General features: G+C 36.5%; 2 protein-coding genes across 4 annotated transcripts in view; both read left to right on the plus strand.

Annotated features, from left to right (window-relative positions):
* The first annotated feature begins 252 nt into the window (after positions 1-252).
* Positions 253-16,806, plus strand: LOC122696521 (UDP-glucuronosyltransferase 2B4-like). The gene is made up of 6 exons (XM_043906603.1): positions 253-990; positions 1,802-1,950; positions 6,887-7,018; positions 12,097-12,181; positions 13,043-13,262; positions 16,409-16,806. The coding sequence occupies exons 1-6, from the start codon at positions 261-263 to the stop codon at positions 16,686-16,688; spliced, it is 1,596 nt and encodes a 531-aa protein (XP_043762538.1). The 5' UTR covers positions 253-260; the 3' UTR covers positions 16,689-16,806.
* The window catches only part of LOC122696519 (UDP-glucuronosyltransferase 2B18-like), a 46,851-nt gene continuing 24,780 nt past the window's right edge, over positions 830-22,900 (plus strand). Inside the window, exon 1 of one of the 3 annotated variants that reach the window (XM_043906600.1) lies at positions 830-848. The gene's annotated coding sequence lies outside the window, so the exon portion shown is untranslated. Of the gene's footprint in view, positions 849-20,809; positions 21,008-22,900 lie in introns of those variants that run through there. The other 2 variants (XM_043906598.1, XM_043906599.1) reach the window with 2 other exon arrangements.

The raw sequence follows: 22,900 nt of genomic DNA on the forward strand, positions 1-22,900 counted from the left end.
TAGTCATCTTTCTCACAAAATATAATTGATGTGTGTGTACAAGATGGGTGACAGCACTGACAAATCAATACTAAACACACTGTATAATCTTGAAGTGCTCTGTACTTTGTCTTTTCATTGGATTTCCACATCTGCTGACTATTCATGTAATCTATTTTTTTAAGGAATAGGAGTTATAATTTAACTTCTGGTTGATTCCTTCTGGATATAAGCCTGAGCAATAGCAAAAGTTTACAGTAATTATTTAAAAAGTACTACATATGAGCAAGATGTCTATGAAAAGGCTCTCGCTTCTGCTGCTGCTACAGCTGACTTGTTACTTTAGCGCTGGGAGTTGTGGAAAGGTGCTGGTGTGGCCAGTGGAATTTAGTCACTGGCTGAATATGAAGACAATTCTGGATGAACTTGTCACAAGGGGTCATGAAGTGACTGTTCTGATATCTTCGGCTTCCACTATTACTAATTCCAGCAAACCATCGACTATGAAATTTGAGACTTTCCCTGTATCTTTAACGAAAAGTGATTATGAGAATTTTATAGAACTTCTTCTTGAGAAATGGAAATATACAGTGAAAGGTTCCTATTGGACCTATTTTTCAGCAGTGAAAAGTTTATTTTGGGAATTTGTTAATGCTGCTATAACTATGTGTAAAGACGCTGTTTCCAACAAGAAATTAATGACAAAACTAGAGGAATCAAGGTTTGATATCCTTATTGCAGATGCCGTTGGACCCTGTGGTGAACGGCTGGCTGAATTACTTAAAATACCATTCGTGTACATTCATTACACCTCACCTGGCCATATAATTGAGAAGAATAGTGGAAGACTTCCATTCCCACCATCTTATGTACCTGTTATGCTTTCAGAATTAAGCGATCGCATGACATTCATGGAGAGGATCAAAAATATGTTATATACACTTTATTTTGACTTTTTCTTCCAGACACACTATGAGAAGGAGTGGAATCAGTTTTACAGTGAAGCACTAGGTAAGTTGGGCTTCCTGATAGCTCAGTGGTAAAGAATCTACCTGCCAATGCAGGAGACACAGGTTCAATCATTTGGTCAGGAAGATCCCTTGGAAAAGGAAATGGCATTCCATTCCAGTGTTTTTGCCTGGGAAATCCCATGGACAGAGAAGCCTTTTGGGCTATCGTCCATGGAGTTGGAGAGAATCAGTTACCACTTAGCAACAAACAACGAGGTAAGTCATGTTTTTAGTTGGTTTCATTAAGTCCTATTTTTCCTAGTGCCTTGGAAGTTGAGTATGTATAAACATAAATTCACAAAAATTTACCTCAAATAAGTGAAACAGTGAAATAAAAATATAAAATGACCCTCAATCTAACAAATATTATGCAAACACTTCAATTATAGGGTAGGGTAAAGCCCATTACTAGTATTGGATAGCAGGAAGTCATTTACCACAAATTGAAGTACCTAGGACTTCTACAAGTGACTATCCAAATTACAAAATTTCTTTTTTTAACTTAAAATCATTAGGAATCTCGTAAACTGTCTTGATAAATGAAGACATGTACATTGAGAGTTATACACATATTTGTAGTACAAATATCCAGTTAGCTTTTAGAAATTCTTTCTTCTTGTGTAAAAACAGATGTATTCCAGATCTATTTTATTATCCTATACTATGCTATGTTATATATTTATCAAACAACAGACACATTAAAACAACTTTGGCCACAACATCCAAAGTTGTTTTACAAAAATTATCTAATGTACACACATGACAATAGTCTCATTTCATCAAACATTTGTTGGTTTTCTTTCTATTTTCAGGAAGACCTACTACCTTATCAGAAACAATGGGGAAAGCTGAAATGTGGCTCATTCGAACCTACTGGGACTTTTCATTTCCTCGTCCACTACTCCCAAATGTTGAATTTGTTGGAGGCCTCCACTGCAAGCCTGCCAAGCCCCTGCCCAAGGTCACCTACTCCTCCTTGTTGTTCTTTGTGAATGTTGTGTTTTCAATAGGAATCATTCTGTATTCTTTCTTTGGAATGTTTGATTATAGGTAGTCAGATGTGGGAACCTGGATAAAGTGACCTTCCACCTAGAAAGTGATGTATTTCTATATCAACACAACTATCTGAATTTCATTATCATTACAGAATAAACTAGAATACATGGGACACTTTGATAATATGTCAATTACATTAGAATTTCATTATTCAACACATAGACAAGCATCATTCATTAAAGGACATTTATAGTTATATTACATTTTATATAAAAATATATATTTTATATAAATAAAATAATAGTTATATTATCATCTGGTGATGCCATTCAACCATCTCATCTCACTATAATATGTTACATTATAATTGTACTATAATTATTATAAGATAATTTTGTATATAGCATATTCCAGAAGTGAGGGCTAAATAGGCAATGGTGTAGGCACAGTTTCTACCACCTGACGGTCCACCTGGAATGACAGAACACAATCAAGTTGTAAAAAATGTTATAATATGGAAAGACCAGAGTGTTAAAGAAATATTCAGCATGCATCATAGAAATTATCTCTGAATCATAGATAACTATGAGAACTGAAGGCTGCTCAGGAATAAACAGAAGGAATAGGGCAGGGTTGAAAGAAGATATGGGCTTCCCTCATAGCTCAGTTGGAAAAGATATAAAAGAAAGGTAAGTGGAGTAGTTATGACAGTTGCCAAAAAGTCCAAGTTTAGTCTAGATAGGAAAAGGCTGAATAAAAAGGAGATGATGCTGATGAGGTAAGTTGCAAACAGATAATTATAAAGATTTTAAACATCTAGTAGGGGCATTGGGAAGAATATTGAAGGGATTAAGAAAGAAAGAGATGATGGTGGTGATTTAATCTCTAAGTCTTGTCCAACTCTTGCAATCCCATGGACTGTAGGCTGCCAGGCTCCTCTGTCCATGGGATTCTCCAAGTGTGAATACTGAAGCAGGTTGCCATTTCCTTCTCCAGAGGATCTTCCCAACCCAGGAATTGAGCCTGGGTCTCCTGCATTGCAGGCAGATTCTTTACCAAGTGAGCTATGAGAAAAGCCCTGAGAAAGAGATAGTCATATATAATGTCAAAATAAAAAGCAAGACGTAGTCACTGGGTTGGATTGTAAATGGTTAACAGTAGGAAGAGACCATTTAGCAGATTCTTGATAGATATAGACAATAATGAGTGAAAACTAGAGTACAGTGTTCACAGAGATATTAAATTAACTCATTTTTTTCTTTATTTTAAATTAATTAATTTATTTTAATTGGAGGATAATTACTTTACATTACTGTAGTGGGTTTTGTCATATATTGTCATGAATCAGGATGATTTACTTTAAATAAATTTAAATAAATCTCTGTATATATATACATTTATATATACAGTCATTTATATTGTTGGGAAAAGGCATTTATTTTAGCTAGTGCACTGGTGAAAAGCCTTAAAACTTTCAAAAATACTTTAGTATTTCATCTTCTTCATCTGATCACCAAAACCTTAAAAATTCCTAACATTAAAAAAGTTGACATTAAATGCTGCTGCTGCTAAGTCACTTCAGTCATGTCTGACTTTTTGTGACACTATAGACTGTAGTCCTCCAGGCTCCTCTGTCCACAGGATTCTCCAGCAAGAGTATTGGAGTGGGTAGCCATTCCCTTTTCCAGGAGATCTTCCTGACCCAGGGATCAAATCCTGGTTTCCTGCACTCCAGGCAGATTCTTTACCATCTGAGCCATTAGGAAAGTCCAAACAATGCTAAATTATACTAAATCAGATGTAATAAAATATTCACTTGAAAAATACGAAATATAATAAGATCACAATTTTCTTGATGTTTAAAAAGGCATAAGCTAGAATTACAATTTTCAGGATGTATATCATAGTGTATATTTGATTATAAGAATAGAGTAGAGATTAAAATGAAAGCACAAATTTTAGCATAATGTCTTCAAGGTCCACCCATGTTGTCAAAAATGGCAGGATTTCCTTCTTTCTCATGGGTGAATAACATTCCATTCTGAGCATGTCTGTCTGTAGTGTATGTCGGTGTGTATCTATGAAACATCTTTAAATAATTCATCCATAGGTGGGCACTTAAGGTTTTTCCCTTAGCTAATTGTGAATAATGCTGCAGTCAACATGGGAGCACATATACCTCTTCACTATCCTGTTCTTATTTCCTTTGACTATATACCCGGAAGTAGAATTGCCAGATCATACAATAGATGTATCTTTAATTGTTTTAGAAACCTTCAATTTATGTTCCTTAAGGGCTAAACCAATTTACATTCCCACTGAGAGTGTACAAGCATTCACTTTTCTCCACATTCTGACAACAATTTTCTCTTCTTGGTTATAGACTTTTAATAGAGGTGAGGTAATATCTGATTGTAATTTTGAAATACTTTTCCCTGATGATTACTGATGTTGAGTATCTTTCCCTATACCCGGTGATCATGTAGAAATCTTCTTTGTCAAGTGTCTATCTTGTTCATCTGCCCATTCTTTAACTGAATTTTGTTGTATGAGTTGTGTATATATTCTGGACCTTAACCCCTCACTCAATATGTGGTTATAAAACTTTTCTTCCATTCTGTAGATCGCATTTTCATCTTGGAGATCTTTTGCTGTGCAGAAGCTTTTAAGCTTGATGTAGTGTAGTCGCACTCGTGATTTTTTTTTCTTTTGTTGTGGTCTTGATGTCATATAAAAAAATCATTTTCAAGACCAGTGCCTAGGAGTATCATCATTAAACTTTCTTTTACAGATGTTATGGTATCTGGTCTTGTGTTTAAGTAATTGATTCATTTTGAGTTGTTTTGGTGATGGTATAAGATAGAGGTCTCGTTTTTTGTTTTTTCATATATTTATCCAGTTTCCTCAGAAAAGAAAGAAGTGACTAATATTTCCACAATGGATATTCTTGTCTCCCTTGCTCCTTTACTGAATATTAGTTGAACCCTGTATGCTGTTCCATGATCTCTGTGCCTATTTGGGGGCCAATACACTATTATTTGAAATATTGCAATGTTGTGGTAAATATGAAATTTGAAAGTGTGAGTCTTTTGGCTTTTGGTAATGTCAATATTTTAATAGTATTAGTCTTCTGGTCCATGTTACATGATGACTTTCCATCTATTTGTGTTTTCTTCTAATTCTTACAAATTCTTATATTTATCACTATACAGATATTTTGCTTCACTGATTAAATTTATTTTAGTTAATTTCTTGCTTTTGATGCTATTGTGAATAGGATAGTTTTTTTTTCAGATGTTTCATTATTAGTACACAGAAATGGAACTGAATTCTATATAGTGATTTTATACCTTGCAACTTTACTGAATTTGTTGACTAGTTCAGGGATTTTCTTGTTGTTGTTGTTGTTGTTGTTGTTTTTGTTGAATCTGTGAGATTCTCTGTACAAAAAATGTCATGTCTTCTATAAAAAATAAAAATTTTACTTCATCCTTTCTATTTAGGATGTCTTTTAATTCTTTGTCTCACCTAGTTGCTCTAGCTAGAGCTTCTATTACTATATTGAATCAGTGTGGGAGTAGACATCCTTATTTTGTTTCTGATTAAAGGAAAAGCTTTCAAGTGTTCACTATTGAGTAATAACGTTAGCTTTGGGTTTCTCATATATGTTCTTTATTACATTGAGGTATTTTCCTTCTATACCCTATATGTTGAGGGTTTCATCATGAAAGAATGTCATACCTTGTCAAATGTATTTTGGACATCTATTGAGATAATCAAGTTATTTTATAGTTCATTCTATTTATCCTTGCATCCCAGAGATAAATCTCACTTGGTCTTAGTATATAATTCTTTTAATGTGTTCTTGAATTTGGCTTGTTGATTTTTTGTTGAGAATTTTTGCATCAATACTCGATCTGGATATTGACTTTAGTTTTATCTTCTTGTAATGCCCTTATCTATTCAGTACCATGATCATGATGATGATCTTGTAGGATGACTTTGGAAATGTACCTACCCTTCTCTTAAATTTTTAAATATTTTTTTAAAAACTGGCATTAATTTTTCTATGATACTTCATAGAATATGTCAGTGAAGCCATCAGGTCCTGGGCTTTTGTGTGTTGATAGGTTATTGATTACCAATTCAAATTCTTTGCTTATTAGGACTGTACAGATTTTCTACTTCTTCCTGATTAAGTTTTGGTGGGTTCTGTTTTTAAGAAGTGCTCCATTCTTCTCATATATGTATTAATAATTTCTTAGCTTGTAATTATTCATGGTAGTCTCAGGATCCTATGCATTTTTTCAGTATCAGTTGTAATGTCTCCATTTCATTTCTAATCTTATTTATTTGAGTCACTTTTTTTTTCTTGATTAGTCTAACTAAAGGTTTTCAATTTTGTTTATCTTTTTGACAAGACACAGAAGGACAAATACTGTAAGAAATTCTGACACGTGTAACAACATGAATGAACCTTACATTAAGGGAAAATAACTAGTCAGAAAAAGACAAATACTGTACAATTCAACTTATACAAACTATCCAGACTAAACTCATTTGCAGAAACAGAATAGAATGAAACTTGCCAAAGAGTGGAGAAAAAGGAAAGTAGAGTTTCTTAATCATCATAGACTTCCAGTTTTGTCCAATGAAAAAGTTCTGGAGATTGGTTGCACAATGTGAGTATACTTAACACTACTATATTATACACTTAGGAACAATTAAGAAAGCAAATTTTATGCCATGTGTATCTTACCACAACATTATTGTAAGAAATCACTACTCTAATATCTCAAGGCAATTTCTGATTTTCTCTCTTTAGTTGCTTGTAGCAATTCCTTCAATAATGTATGCTATGCTGCTGCTCTTTTGTGATGGAGCAAATTCTTTTTTCACAGGAAATGGAAGAGTTTGTGCAGAGCTCTGGAGAAAATGGTATTGTGGTGTTTTCTTTGGGGTCAATGGTCAGTAACATGTCAGAAGACAGAGCCAAGGTGATTGCATCAGCCCTTGCTCAAATTCCACAAAAGGTAGATACAATAACTTAATCACGGACAACTATTTAATGAGTCTGTTAAACTCTGTAAAGATCTGATTTTAGACATTTACTATCAGAAAGGTAAATAATATGATAGCAGCAATTTATCTCATATCTATACATATGCATAGATATGTATATATAAACCAAAATATACAGGGCAGGTGCTACTGCAGTACAGGGAGTGCCTTTGATCCATGATAATTTTAATTATTCAACATAGTAATCAAAAAGAATGATATTTAAGAGACACAGTGTGATTTTTGGTGTTATTAATACAATGGTAGCATGGGCAGGAAGATTAACCAGTAAATTTTGCTTTGTCACCTGTTCCTTTTCCTTGAAGGACTCCTGAGGACACAACAGACATACAGATGCTCTTGGGAGTTAAATTTTAACAATAAATGTAGTTATGCAATAGTGATTCAAGTCAAACAATTACACTGTTCATTGTATTTGGAAGTAGGGCTTAATAATTTGTAATTTAAAAGAACAAACTTCTTCCATAGCACTGATTAGCTTATTATTAAAACATTATGCTGTTGTTGTTCGGTCATTAAGCTATCTGAATCATTGCAATCCCATGGACAATAGCATGCTAGGCTCCCCTGTCCTTCACTATTACCCAGGGTTTGCTCAGATTCATGTCCATTGATTTAGTGATGCTATCTAACCATGTCATCCTCTGCCAGCCCTTCTCCTTTTGCCTTCAACCTTTCCCAGATCAGGGTCTCTTGCAATGAGTTATCAGGTGGCCAGAGTATTGGAGCTTCAGCATCAGCACTTCCAATGAATATTCAAGATTGGGTTCATTAAAGATTGACTGGTTTGATGTCCTTGCAGTCCATGGGATTCTCAAGAATCTTCTCCAGCACCACAATTGAAAGGCATCAAATCTTCGGTGCTTAACCTTCTTTAAGGACTTCCCTGGTGGCTCAGATGGTAAAGCATATGCCTACAATGTGGGAGACCTGGGTTCTATCCCTAGATCAGCAAGATCCCCTGGAGAAGGAAATGGCAACCCACTCCAGTACTCTTGCCTGGAAACTCCCATGGATACAGGAGCCTAGTAAGCTACAGTCCGTGGAGTCCCAAAGAGTTGGACACGACTGAGTGACTTCACCTTATCTTACCTTACCTACCCTTCTTTAATGTCCAACTCTCATATCCATACATGATTACTGGGAAAAAAAAATAGCTTTGATTATATATGGACATTTTTTGGCAGATTGATGTCTCTGCTTTTAATATTCTGTCTAGATTTGTCTTAGCTTTTCTTCCAAGAAGCAAGTGTCTTTTCATTTCACGGCTGCAGTCACAATCCACAATGATTTTGGAGACCAAGAAGATAAAATATGTCACAGCTTCCACATTTTCCCCATATATTTGCCATGAAGTGATGGGACCAGATGCCATGAACTTATTGTTTTGAATGTTGGGTTTTAAGACAGCTTTTTCACTCTCCTCTTTCACCCACATCAGGAGTCTCTTAGTTCCTCTTCACTTTCTGCCATTAGAGTGGTATCATCTGCATATCTGAGGTAGTTAATATTTCTTCCAGCAATCCTGATTCCAGCTTATGAGTCACCTAGCCCAGTATTTTACATGATGTACTGTGCATATATAAGTTAAATAAGCAGAGTGATAATATACAGCTTTTTTGTACTCCTTTCCCTATTTTGAACGAGTTTATTGTTTCATGTCTGGTTCTAACTGTTGCTTCTTGACCTGCATACAGGTCTCTCAGGAGGCAGTTAAGCTGGTCTGGTATTCCCAACTCTTTAAGAATTTTCCACACTTTATTGTGATCCACACAGTCAAAGGTTTAGTGTAGTCAGTGAAGCAAAAATAGATGGTTTTCTGGAATTCTCTTCTTTTTCTATGATCTAATGAATGATGGCAATTTGATTTCTGGTTCCACTGCCTTTTTGAAACCCAGATTGCATATCTGGAAGTTCTTGGTTCATGTACTGCTCAGGCCAAGCTAAATGATTTTTGAGTATTACCTTGCTAGCCTGTGAAAGGAAAATAATTTTACAGTAGTTTGAACATTCTTTGGCATTACCCTTTTTTGGGTTTGGCATGAAAACTGACCATTTCCAGTCCTGTGGCTACTGCTGTGTTTTTCAAATTGGCTGGCATAGTGAGTGCAGCACTTTAACAGTATCATCTTCTAGGATTTGAAATACCTCAGCTGAAATTCCACTAGCTTTCTTCATAGTAATACTTCCTAAGGCCCCATTTTCATCACACTCCAAGACGTCTGGCTCTAGCTGAGTGAACGAACCATCACAGTTATCCATGTTATTCAGGCCTCTTTTGTATAGTTCTTCTGTGTATTCTTGCCACCTCTTCTTAACATCTTCTGCTTCTGTTAAGTCCATACCATTTCTGTCTTTTATTGTGCCCATTTTGGCATGAAATGATCCCTTGGTACCTCTAACTTACTTGAAGAGATCTCTAGTCTTTCATATCCCATTGATTTCTCTATTTCTTTGCATTGTTCATTTAAGAAGGCCTTCTTTTCTCTCCTATCTATCCTCTGGAATTATGCATTCAGTTGAGTATATCTTTCTTTCCCTTTATCCCTTGGATTTGACTTCCCTTTTTTTCTCAACTATTATAAACCTCCTCAGATAACCACTTTGCCTTCTGGCTTTTCCTTTTCTTTGGGATTGTTTTGATCACTGCCTCCTGTACAATGTTACACACCTCTATCCACAGTTCTTCAGGCACTCTGTATATCAGATATAATCCCTTGAATCTATTCATCACCTCCACTGTGTAATTTTATGGAATTTGATTTCTGTTATACCTCAATGGCCTAACGGTTTTCCCCACTTTCAATTCAAGATTTTCTGCAATTCAAATCTGAATTATGCACTAAGGTGCTTATGATCTAAACCACACTCAACTCCAGGTCTTCTTTTGCTGACTGCATAGAGCGTCTCCATTTTCAGCTGTAAAGAAAATAATCAATCTGATTTTGATATTGACCATCTGGTGATGTCCATGTATAGAGTCATCAGTTGTTGGAAAACGATGTTTACTATGACCAGTGTGTTCTCTTGACTGAAGTCTGTTAGCCTTTGCCTGCTCCTTTTAGTACTACAAGGCCAAACTTGCCTGTTATCCTAGATATCTCTTGACTTCTTTAAATTCCAATCCCTATGATGAAAAGACTTCTCCTCCTCCTCCTCCTCCTCCTCCTCCTCCTCTTCTTCTTTCTTCTTCTTCTTCTTCTTTTTTTTTTTTTTTTAGTGTTAATTCTAGAAGGTCTTGTAGGTCTTGCTGAATCAATCAACTTCAGCTTCTTCAGCCTTACTGGCTGTGGCATAGACCTGGATTGCGGTGATGTTCAATGGTTTGCCTTGGAAATGAAATAAGATCATTCTGTTGTTTTTCAGATTGCACCGAAGCACTGCATTTCTGATCTTTTTGTTGACTGTGAGGGCTACTACATTTCTTCTAAGGGATTCTTAACCACAGTGGTAGATATAATGGTCATCTGAAATAAATTCACTGAATTTGTCCATTTTAGTTCTTGGTTTCCTGAGATATTAATGTTCATTCTTGCCATCTCCTGCTTGACCATGTCCAATTACCTTGATTTCATTGGCCTAACCTTCCAGGATCCTATGTTCTTTACAGAATCAGACTTTCACCACCAGACACATCTACAACTGAGCATCTTTTCTTCATTGGCTCAGTCACTTCATTCTTTCTGGAACTCTTAGTAATTGCCCTCCACTCTTCCTCAGCAGCATATTGGACACCTTCTGACCTGGAGAACTCATCTTCCAGTGTCATATATTTTTGCCTTTTCATATTATTCATGCAGCTCTCATGGCAAAAATACTGGAGTGGTGGGCCATTCTCTCCTCCAGTGGACCACACTTGTCAGCACACCCCACCATGACCCGTCTGCCCTTGGGTTACCCTGCATAGCATAGCTCATAGCTTCATTGAGTTACACAAACCCCTTTACCATGACAAGGATGTGATCTATGAAGGGGGTAATAAATTGTAAATAAGCCAAAATATTAATCTTAAGAGATTGATTGCATACATTTTTCTCTTTGTAATCAAAACATGTAAAATTCTAATAAAATTACTTCCCATTTTAACTGCTTGATATAGTTAAACTCTTCTATAACAGTCAAAAATAAATAAATCAGTGACCATTGAATCTGAAAATGAGCACTCCATATAAAGAAAGCAAATAAATGTGTAGGTTATGTGTAATCTGCCACCGACTTATTGTGATAGAAACAAAACCAGCTATCCATGGAAGAAAAGTTATGACAAACTTAGACAGCATATTAAAGAGCAAAGGCATCACTTTGCCCAGAAAAGTCCATATAGTCAAAGCTATGGTTTTTCAGTAGTCATGTATGGATGTGAGGGTCGGACCTTAAGGAAGGCTGAGTGCCAAAGAATTGATGCTTTTGAATTGTGGTGCTGGAGAAGACTCTTGAAAGTCCATGGGGTGCAGGATCAAACTAGTCAAACCAATGGAAATTAGCCTTGAATATTCATTGGAAGGACTGATGCTGAAGCTGAAGCTGTAATACCTTGGCCACCTGATGCAAAGAGATGACTCATTGAAAAAGATCCTGATGCTGAGGAAGATTAAGGGCAGGAGGAGAAGGAAGTGATAGAGGATGAGTTGGTTAGATAGCAACACCAAATCAATGGATATGAATATGAGAAAATTCTGGGAGATAGTGAAGGATAGGGAAGACTAGCATGCTGCAGTCCATGCGGTGCAAAGAGTTGGACACAACTTAGTAACTGAAAAGCAACAACAAAACAGTTTTTTAAATATTTGAGTTGGTCATTGAAAAATCTCACTTGTCTGTGCCATCATGTGCACATAATTAACACATCAAACATAGCTATTCCTATGTATGTCTTGGTATTAATAGTTACCATTACTTAATATGTCTTCATATCCTTACATGTCATTTGTAGGACATGTAATTCTATGTATTTGAGTCAATTTAGAAATTATTAGTATAACTTTGATGTTCAACTCATAGAATAAGTTATTTCCTTTACCTTTAACAGGTTCTATGGAGATATGATGGCAAAAAACCAGATACCTTAGGACCCAACACCCGGTTGTATAAATGGCTTCCCCAGAATGATCTTGGTGAGACTTGTCAGAACAAATAATGAAAACATGAAACAGCTGAGCAGAGTGAGAATGCTTCAACAGAAAACACACTTACAAAGCTATTATTAAAACACTGAAAAAGAAAACTTTACTACTTTATTATAATTTTCTTTGCTATGGGAAAAAAGGAGAATATATAAAAGTTGTCATTTTATTCTATGTAGTCACATCCCTTACAGCCAGAATCTTTACTTTAGCTGTAATTGCTTCTCACAGTGAACTTTTCAGTAACTTCCTGGATTGTTGTTCTCTCTCTGAATTCTTTCCTTATACTTATCTTTTCCATTCTGTAGAAGTATATTAAATGCTACTAAAAATGAGAACTCTCCTGCCATTACCAGTGACTCTCAATTTTCTGTAAGAAAAAATTCACAATCATTTCTGTGAGTCAATAACACACTTCAAGATAAAATTTAGCTTTCCCTTCCTCTGGTTCCAGTGCCACTAACATTATCCTTCTCTTCCCCTGACACCATTCTTATAGAAATAAATGACTTTACTCTATCTTTAGGAGAATAAATTCCAGCATGCCCTCCTCTTTTTTTGCACATGTGGTTTCTTTTACCCAGAATGCTTTTTCAAGTTGTTCACCTGCCAATCCTGGATTCATTTGTGATGTTCAAGTGACTCAGTGCCTCTTTCACAAAGTCTTCATTTACCCCTTCAGCAGACATAGCCGTTTCTTCTCTGAGTTCTGAAAGCAAGTTAAAAACACTTTCATATACATAATAATCTGTTATCTTAAAGACAATGCTTCTTCCAGTGCCTTATAATAACCACTTCTCATTTTATTCTGAGTTATAATTAATAATTTTACTAAAATCCACTCAATCCTAGGCCATCCAAAAACCAAAGCCTTTATAACTCATGGTGGAAACAATGGCGTTTATGAGGCCATCTATCACGGGATCCCTATGGTGGGCACTCCTTTGTTTGCTGATCAAGATGATAACATCGCTCGAATGAAAGTCAAGGGAACAGCTGTCAGGTTGGATTTCGAAACATTGTCAACAAGTGATTTGCTCAACGCATTGAAGGAAGTCATTAATAATCCTTCGTGAGTACATAGTTCAGTTCAGTTCAGTTCAGTATATATATATATACATATATATATATATATATATTTTTTTTTTTTTTTTTTACTAGCTACTCTTTCTAGAGAATTTCTCATCTGAAGATCAGGGAGGCAGCCATGAGTCTTAACATAAGCACAATGAGGTGTAAGATTTGCTCAATGCTTTGAAAACAGACAATAATAACAGGTTGTGAGTGTCACATTAAGATTTTTTCATGGTTTTATGGAAAAGGTTTGTCAGTGGTTTAAAGATAGTGGAGAAATTTTGAAAAACTTAATCATTAGAATGCGAAGAACTACTGAAATGGTAATAGAAGGATTAGGAAGCACTGAGAACAGTTACTGTAGGGAACCATGAATGCTGTGGATCCTCATCTGCCCACTTTACTCTCTTTCAGCATGTGAACTTCTCAAAGGTTTTAAACTCTTAAAATATGATTTATTTTCATAAGTACCATGAAATAATCCATTAATCCATTTCAAATTCTGATTACATTTAATATTTTCCAAGTTTTCTATGCTAATATTTTGACTCCATCTCTGATAAATGACAAACAGCTATAACTTTCTAATTACCCAGTTTCAACTATGTATATACTATTTATAAAGGTGGGTATATTCTTGGGTTTTTTTTTTTTTTTTTTACTGTGGTCATTTTGTCTTGTTTGGAAGAATTATAAAATCTAAATGTAATTGACTTTGGAGGAGTATGCTGACGTGAAAATGTGAAAGTGTTGGTTTCTCAGCTGTGTTCGACTCTTTGGGACCCCATGGACTGTATCCCATCAGACTCCTCAGTCCATGGAATTTTCCAGGCAAGAACATGGGAGTAGGCAGCCATTCCCTTCTCCAGAGGATCTTGCTGACCCAGGTATCAAACCAGGTCTCTGCATTGCAGGCAGATTCTTTACATCTGAGCCACCAGGGAAGCCCATATTTGGGATATTCCTTTTTTTAAAAAATGCTACACAATTTCTAAAGGTTATTTTCCATTTAAAGTAATTAGCAAATAGCGGTTAAATTCCCGGTGTTTTGCAGCACCTCCTTGAGCTTATATTATTCCCAGTAGTTTTGCCTCCTACTCCCCCACCCATGTGATTCTACTCCCCCAAATCTGGTAACCAATAGATTGTTCTCTATATCTGCTGCTGCTGTTGCTGCTGCTGCTGAGTCGCTCCAGTCGTGTCCGACTCTGTGGGACTCCACAGACGGCAGCCCACCAGGCTTCCCAGTCCATGGATTCTCCAGGCAAGAACACTGAAGTGGGTTGCCATTTCCTTCTCCAATGCATGAAAGTGAAAAGTGAAAGTAAGGTCGCTCAATCGTGTCCGACTCTTGGCGACCCCATGGACTGCAGCCTACCGGGCTCCTCCATCCATGGGATTTTTCAGGCAAGAGTCCTGGATTGGGTTGCCATTGCCTTCTCCGCTATCTGCTAGTCTGTAATAATATTTTGATCCCATCATTGATAAATGGTAAACAACTAGAATTCTCTAATTTACTCAACTACAACTATGTAGATACAGCTTATAAATTTAAGTTTATTCAGAGTTTTTTATTTGTGCTTGTTTTTGTCTTATTTGGAATAGATAGTTATGTTGGGATATCCCTATTTCAAAGCCACATTTTCTGAAAACAGAAATATTTGATTTCCAAATCACTTCAGGATATACATGAATTTCAATGACACAATTATATTAATATCACAAATATGATGTATATATTCCCCTTTTTTTAATCATAATGACTTTGTAAATAAAACATTTTGAGAGTGTGTCAGTAATGACAGCAAAATGCATTTTGTGTTTCATAAGCAGTGTTATTTAAATTTAATTTTGGCACAGCTATTGTCCTAAGTGAGCAGCATGAAAAGCAATTTTTTTTCTTTTTTTAAAAGAAACAACTCTATCATTTGCTGTTTTTATGGAAATGTACATATCTCTAGTATTTATATATCTTTTGAATTTTTAATAGTGTAGTGTTGGTGTCAAAAATGAAGATGTACTGAATGTTCATGATATGCTACATGTTGTATTTAGTAAAACAGTGTTACTTTACACATATTAAGTAACTTCTTTATTGTAGTCTATTCCTATTGTATTAAAAATATATTTCTAGGATTACTGTAGTCTTCTCAAAAACCCAGTTCTCATCCTGTGTTTTTGACAGAAAAGGGAGAAAAGTTACTTCCATTGTTATTACTACATTGCCATGATACAGTACTTTGTGATTTAAAGTTCATGAGCTATATCTCTTTATTCTTCTTTCTTGTCTATTAGTCTGCCAGCATTTCAACAGTAGAAACAAGTGTGTCTGCAATGCCTGAGAGTGAAATGTTGAGCCTTCTCCAGAGTTTCTAGAACAAGAACCAGAACAACAATACTAGTAAATATTTACTGAGTGTCTACTGCATGCTAGGCATGCCTCTAAGAATCAGTAAAATATTCTCAAAATAATTAGATAAGGTACTATCCCTAGCCATTTTATATAACAATGAAAAACTGAGAAACAGGTTCTATCATGATTGAGCACTCCGAGGTAAAATTAAAAGTTTAAAAAATAAAAAAAGTTTTAAAACGTTAATAAAAAAATTCTTTTTTTAAATCTGAGGAACAGAACGAATAAAAAAGCAGCCAACAAAGTAAGAGTCAGGAATCAAACTGACTCAATCTACTTCCACACTTTCAACCACCACTTCACTAATGTAAGATCAGCCCTGTCTGGACATGTCTCCAAACCTCATCACTGATTTACCTGCTATATCTGGATTATAACGTTTTGAAATACATCTACCAGGTCTATTAACAATTCTTTATGAGACAATTCAAATTTTGGACAAACATATTACGAATTTCTTTTCTTTTATTTCCCTTTGGGATGGCTCATTCCATTCTTCAGAATGTACAATCTTGTTCTCTCCCATTTTCTTTCTTTTCTTTGTAGCTTGAAATGCTATGCATTTAAGAAATCCTAGCCCTTAAGCTAATATCTCAATAATCACCTTGGAAAAAATTATCTATTTTTCTTCCACTCTGTGTTGCACTCTGTGTTACCATCTGCAAGAAAATTTCACATATTTACCTATTATAGTTCATTCCATAAATGATCACTGTTTGATTTTCCTTCAGCTACAAAGAGAATGTGATGAGATTATCAGCCATTCAACATGATCAGCCGATGAAGCCCTTGGACAGAGCAGTCTTCTGGATCGAGTTTGTCATGCGCCACAAAGGAGCCAAGCACTTGAGGCCAGCTATCCATGACCTCACCTGGTTCCAGTACCACTCTTTGGATGTCATCGGGTTCCTGCTGGCCTGTGTGGCAACTGCCATGTTTGTCATCACAAAATGTTTTCTGTTTTGTTGCTGGAAGTTCACTAAGAGAGGAAAGAAGGGGAAAAGAGACTAACTGTATCTGAGACCTCAGCGCAGGGGTCCCCAACCTCTGAGATCTAATGCCTGATGATCTGAGGTCGAGCTGATGCAATAATAGAAATAAAGTGAGCAATAAATGTAATGTGCTTGAATCGTCCCAAAACCATTGCTTCCTACCCCAGTCCATGGAAAATTTGTCTTCCACAAAACCAGGGACCTAAAAGGTTTGGTTCTGCTGCTCTAACAGTTCTGCCTCATAAATAGAACTCCTCCATAAAACTATGTGGGTATGTATTGAAATTTATTATTTTAATGCAAAAGTTGTACTAAAAAGATATGATTGAATTTAACGGTTTTTCACATGTTGAGTGTAGAAACAAGAACAATGAAAGTCTATTCATAGTATCAATATTACTTTGTAGATATTCAGAATTTTGTCTTCATTTCTGTATAAATTATAGCTTTTCCTTGCTATAGAAATTGTTCAATAATTGGAATTCTTTTGCAAGATTCACCCTTTACTTTTATTTGTGAGACCACTAATAGTTCTTCATTTTTATTGTGCATCTAGCCTCAACATCACTTTTTACCTAAAGGCATGGCAAGACACTTGCCTTCATCCAGTTAAACTCATTTGCCTTTGGAGTGTTTGTGGAATTAGAAGTATAGCAACTGCTACATGCTTCCTTTTATAAAATTGAGATATTTGCAAAAATCTTTAATTTCATGACCTAATTCTCTTTTTGTCATCCACCATTTATTCACCTATTATTTTGACTCCCATAATCAGCCTTTGCTAATGGATATAAGTTCTCAACTGTATGTTAGGAAAATTATAGCCTGAACTCTAAAGGGACTTTTGAATTTTCATTCTCTCCAAAGCTACCTGATTATATTTATGATTTTATCTATATCGATATACATAGCTAAATCTATGTATATTTTTACAATTCAAGACACAGCACCACTTACTTGCAGATATGATGAAAAATTCAATGGGTTTCTTGAACATAGACTGAATTATTTGCTATTATATTATAATATGGGCTTCCCTGGTAGCTCAGCTGGTAAAGAAACCACCTGCAATGCAGGAGGTCCCAGTTTGATTCCTGGATTGAGAAGATTCCCCTGGAGAAGGGATAGGCTACCCACTCCAGTATTCTTGGGCTCCCCTGGTGGCTCAGATGGTAAAGAATCCGCCTGCAACAAGGGAGACCTGGGTTCGATACCACACTGGGAAGATCCCCTGGAGAAGGAAACAGCCACCAGCAGGCCAGTACTCTGGCCTGGAGAATTCCATGGACAGAGGAGCCTGGTAGGCTACAGTCCATGGGGTCTAAAAGAGTTGGACATGACTGAGCAACTTTCACTTTCACATTATGTTATACCATAACCACACTTTAGATCAGCATTTATCATTCTTTTGTCTCTTTCCTCAGGAAGCTACTGGTCATCCTTCTCATAACACTTACATGTGAACATTCAATCCTTTATCATGACAGAAAATATTATAGATACTATTTTCTTTTAACCTAGGTCCACTATGACTGAAATAATCAGAAACAATGAGCACAATACAAAAATCACATAAATTTTGTAAAAAATTGGTGAATCAAATGAAACAATCTGAAGGTACTGATGAAAACTATACATTAGGAAAGCAGTTTATAGTCAAAATATCCAGGTGATGGAATGAGTCTTGTCTTGTTGGTCAACGGGATCATCATCCACAACATATAAAAAACATTCATCAGCCTTAGGCATAATTTATTTTAAAAAAGAAACATTGATGTTCAGGGAATTATAGGAAATTTTACCATATAGAACACACCTAGGTAATTGGCATATACTTAAAGAAAAGTAGAACTAACAGAAAAGTAAGAAGGTAGAACCATATGTTTCCATAGTAGAAAATGTTTTTAAATCAAACGTATAGGATTACGCAGTTTTCCTCAAATCTACGTGGTGGCACTTTTAATAGACAAAGGGTTGGTAGTCACTGTGCAATAAGAAAGACTACAAATCGCCAATGAAAAGTCTAGCAGTCCAATATGAAAATAAATGAAAAGTATGAACAGCAAATTCACAGAAGTGAAGTGGCCAATGATATGTAAAAGGTGACATGGAAACTCTGGGAAATTGAAATTGTCAACAAGTAATACTCCTACAAATAATTTGTAGAACAAGTAAACTGGTAGGACTAATTTTAAGGGAGTATAATATGGAAATACCATTTAAATAAAATTTATGCACATTGTTTTATATTATCTGTCATGCAGAAAGACTTGCACATGTTCATAATTACATACTGAATATTCCCACTAGCACTTAAATGGCTATCAATTTGTGAACACATTTATCTACAACATAGGTATGAGTTATACAGCCATGAAAGAAAACAGGTAATTATGGGCAATATTGTTAAATACTCTCCATGTCACATTACCAAACAAATAAAAAGTTTGAGAAATTCTAAAAAAAATAAGCATGAGACACGTCTTTGGAAATAAAATTAAACATATGTTGTGTAAATAAATGTAAATTTGTACACCACAGAGGAAACGATCTTTAGAATGCATTGAATATCCAATAACTTCCGGATGTTCAAGGTGGTTTTAGAAAAGGCAAAGGAACCAGAGATCAAATTGCCAACACCTGCTGGATCATTAAAAAGCAAGAGAGTTCCAGAAAAACATCTATTTCTGCTTTATTGACTATGCCAAGGCCTTTGACTGTGTGGATCACAATAAACTACGGGAAATTCTTCAACAAATGGGAACACCAGACCACCTGACCTGCCTCTTAAGAAACTTGTATGCGGGTCAAAAAGCAACAGTTAGAACTGGACATGGAACAACAGACTGGTTCCAAATAGGAAAAGGAGTACGTCAAGGCTGTATATTGTCACCCTGCTTATATAACTTATAAGAGGAGTACATCATGAGAAACCCTGGGCTGAATGAAGCACAAGCTGGAATCAAGATTGCTGGGAGAATTACCAATAACCTCAGATATGCAGATGACAGCACCCTTATAGCAGAAGCTGAAGAAGAACTAAAGAGTCTCTTGATGAAAGTGAAAGAGGAGAGTGAAAAAGTTGGCTTAGAGCTCAACATTCAGAAGACTAAGATCATGGCATCCAGTCCCATCACTTCATGGGAAATAGATGGGGAAACAGTGGAAACAGTGGCTGACTTTATTTTTGGGGGCTCCAAAATCACTGTAGATGGTCATTAAAAGACACCTACTCCTTGGAAGGAAAGTTATGACCAACCTAGATATCATATTAAAAAGCAGAGATGTTACTTTGCCAACAAAGGTCCATCTAATCGAGGCTATGTTTTTTCCAGGGGTCATGTATGGATGTGAGAGTTGGAATGTGAAGAAAGCTGAGCACCGAAGAACTGATCCTTTTGAACTGGGGTGTTGATGAAGACTCTTGAGAGTCCCCTGGAGTGCAGGGAGATCCAATCAATTCATCTTAAAGGAGATCAGTGCTGAGTGTTCATTGGAAGGACTGATGCTGAGGCTGAAACCCCAATACTTTGGCCACCTCATGCGAAGAATAGACTCATCGGAAAAGACCATGATGCTGGGAGGGATTGGGGGCAGGAAGAGAAGGGGATGACAGAGGATGAGATGGCTGGATGGCATCAAAGACTCGATGGACATGACTTTGGGTAAACTCTGGGAGTTGGTGACGGACCAACTGGCGAGCTGCAATTCATGGGGTTCCAATGACTGAGAGACTGAGAGAGACACGACTGAGAGACTGAACCGAACTGAACTGAACTGGACCGCAACACTGACTGACTGACAGTAGTTTAGAGTATCTTTTATCAACAATACTTTGGATTAACATTATCAAAATGGAAAATATTTAAGAGAAACAGTATGAATTTTCATATTATATTGGGATTGTGGGCAGGAAGATAAACCATCAAATTCTGCTTTGTCATTTGTTCCTTCTCATTGAAGGACTCTTGAGGACACAGTAAACATACAAATATTCTCAGGAGTTAAATTTTAACAGCAAGTGCAGTAGCACAAGGACATTATGCAATAGTGATAAAAGTCTGGAATGCATCATGCAGATTGCGCTTGCTAGATAATCCTGGCCCCTTTCATTTCCCCTAAATTTTAAAGTTGCCCTATCAGTGTGCTTTGCAGGGTGCTCTTCAGAGAAAGGATGGTCAGGGCTCCCCAGGAGACCTCCAGATCCCATCCAGACACAGTGACTTAGAGAAAGAGAAACATCAGCCTCCCTGGTGACTTGGTCCTGCCGAAGTCTGAATCAGGAAGATCGAAGTGAAGATGGGATCCTGCCCTTAAGTAAACCCTGTGCATTGGAAGGTCTGGCCTTTAATGTACTCTGCTTCTATCCTGTCACATTGCTCCTCCTGCTTGAGGAGGGAGAGGGACTGTAAGAAGGAATCAAGCATAAGGAAACTGGCATGGAAAAGATTCAGCAGCCTCTTTCTCCATCAAATAGATTGTTACCTTATTTTCTAATACATAAAATTCCCCTGGAGTCTTTGGATATTTTGGAACACTTTTATAATTTGCTATCTGATATTGTAATCTTCTCCTAATAACCTATGTTGTTTCTTTGCTGATAGAATTACCTTACACTCCCAGAGCAAATAGAGGTTAAACACTATAAATTATAATCCAATGTATGAGAATTGATTGGGAATTCCAAAATCCATACCTTACTTTTGTACTGGGTATAGGAACTACATGATTGCCACTGTCACTCCTTCGTAGTTCATTGTTAATGAGTTCATGGTCAGCTCAATCAATTTTATTATCACAAAGGTGGAGCTTTCTCAACAGCCTTATTGACACTTATAAATTACAAAAAAAAAAAAGTCTTCCTTTATAAATGTGAACTATATCCAAACCAGGAAAGTTGAAACACTATTGATTCATATCAAAAATTACTAATTGTTTTTTTTCTTGTAGGTAATGCTTTACAATTTGTAATCTAAGAAGCTATACTTTTCAGGTGAAGTGAAGTGAAGTGAAGCCGCTCAGTCATGTCTGACTCTTTGCAACACCGTGGACTGTAGCCTACCAGGCTCCTCTGTCCATGGGATTCTCCAGGCAAGAATACTGGAGTGGGTTACCATTTCCTTCTCCAGGGGATCTTCCCAACCCAGGGATCGAGCCCAGGTCTCCCACATTGGAGGCAAACGCTTTAACCTCTGAGCCACCAGGGAAGCTCATACTTTTCAGGTAGCCTTTATTAATTTATTACTAATAAGTTATATATAAAATTTATTTCTCTTAAGTGGCTGATTCAGTTCAGTTCAGTTCAGTCGCTCAGTCATGTCTGACTCTTTGCGACCCCATGACTGCAGCATGCCAGGCTCCTTCTCCATCACCAACTCCCGGAGCTGGCTCAAATTCATGTCCATCAAGTCGGTGATGCCATCTAACCATCTCATCCTCTGCCATCCCCTTCTTCTGTCTTCAATCGTTTCTAGCATGAGGTTCTTTTCCAATGAATCAGTTCTTCACATCAGGGGGCCAAAGTATTGGAGTTTCGGCTTGAACTTCAGTCCTTCCAATGAACACCCAGAACTGATCTCCTTTAGGATGGACTGGTTGAATCTCCTTGCAGTCCAAGGGACTCTCAAGATTCTTCTCCAACACCACAGTTCAAAAGCATCAATTCTTTGGTGTTCAGCTTTCTTACAGTCCAACTCTCACATCCAATCATGACTCCTAAAAACAATAGCTTTGACTAGATAGACCTTTGTTGGCAGAGTAACATCTCTGCTTTTTAATATGCTGTCTAGGTTGGTCATAGCTTTTCTCCCAAGGGGCAAGTGTCTTTTAATTTCATGGCTTCAGTCACCATCTGCAGTGATTTTGGAGACCAAAAAAGTAAAGTCTCTCCTTGTTTCCGTTGTTTCCCCATCTATTTGCCATGAAGTGATGGAACCGGATGACATGATCTTAGTTTTCTGAGTGTCGAGTTTTAAGCCAAATTTTCACTGACCTCTTTCACTCATCAAGAGGCTTTTTGGTTCTTCTTCACTTTCTGTCATAAGGGAGGTGTCATCTGCATATTTGAGGTTGTTGATATTCTCCTGGCAATCTTGATTCCAGCTTGTGCTTCATTCAGCCTGGCATTTTGCATGATGTACTCTGCATATAAGTTAAATAAGCAGGGTGACAATATACAGCCTTGCCGTACTCCTTTCCTGATTTGGAAACAGTGGCTGATTACACATGTAT

This window comes from Cervus elaphus, chromosome 6 (genome assembly GCF_910594005.1).
Source record: "Cervus elaphus chromosome 6, mCerEla1.1, whole genome shotgun sequence".
Classification (NCBI taxonomy): Eukaryota; Metazoa; Chordata; class Mammalia; order Artiodactyla; family Cervidae; genus Cervus; species Cervus elaphus.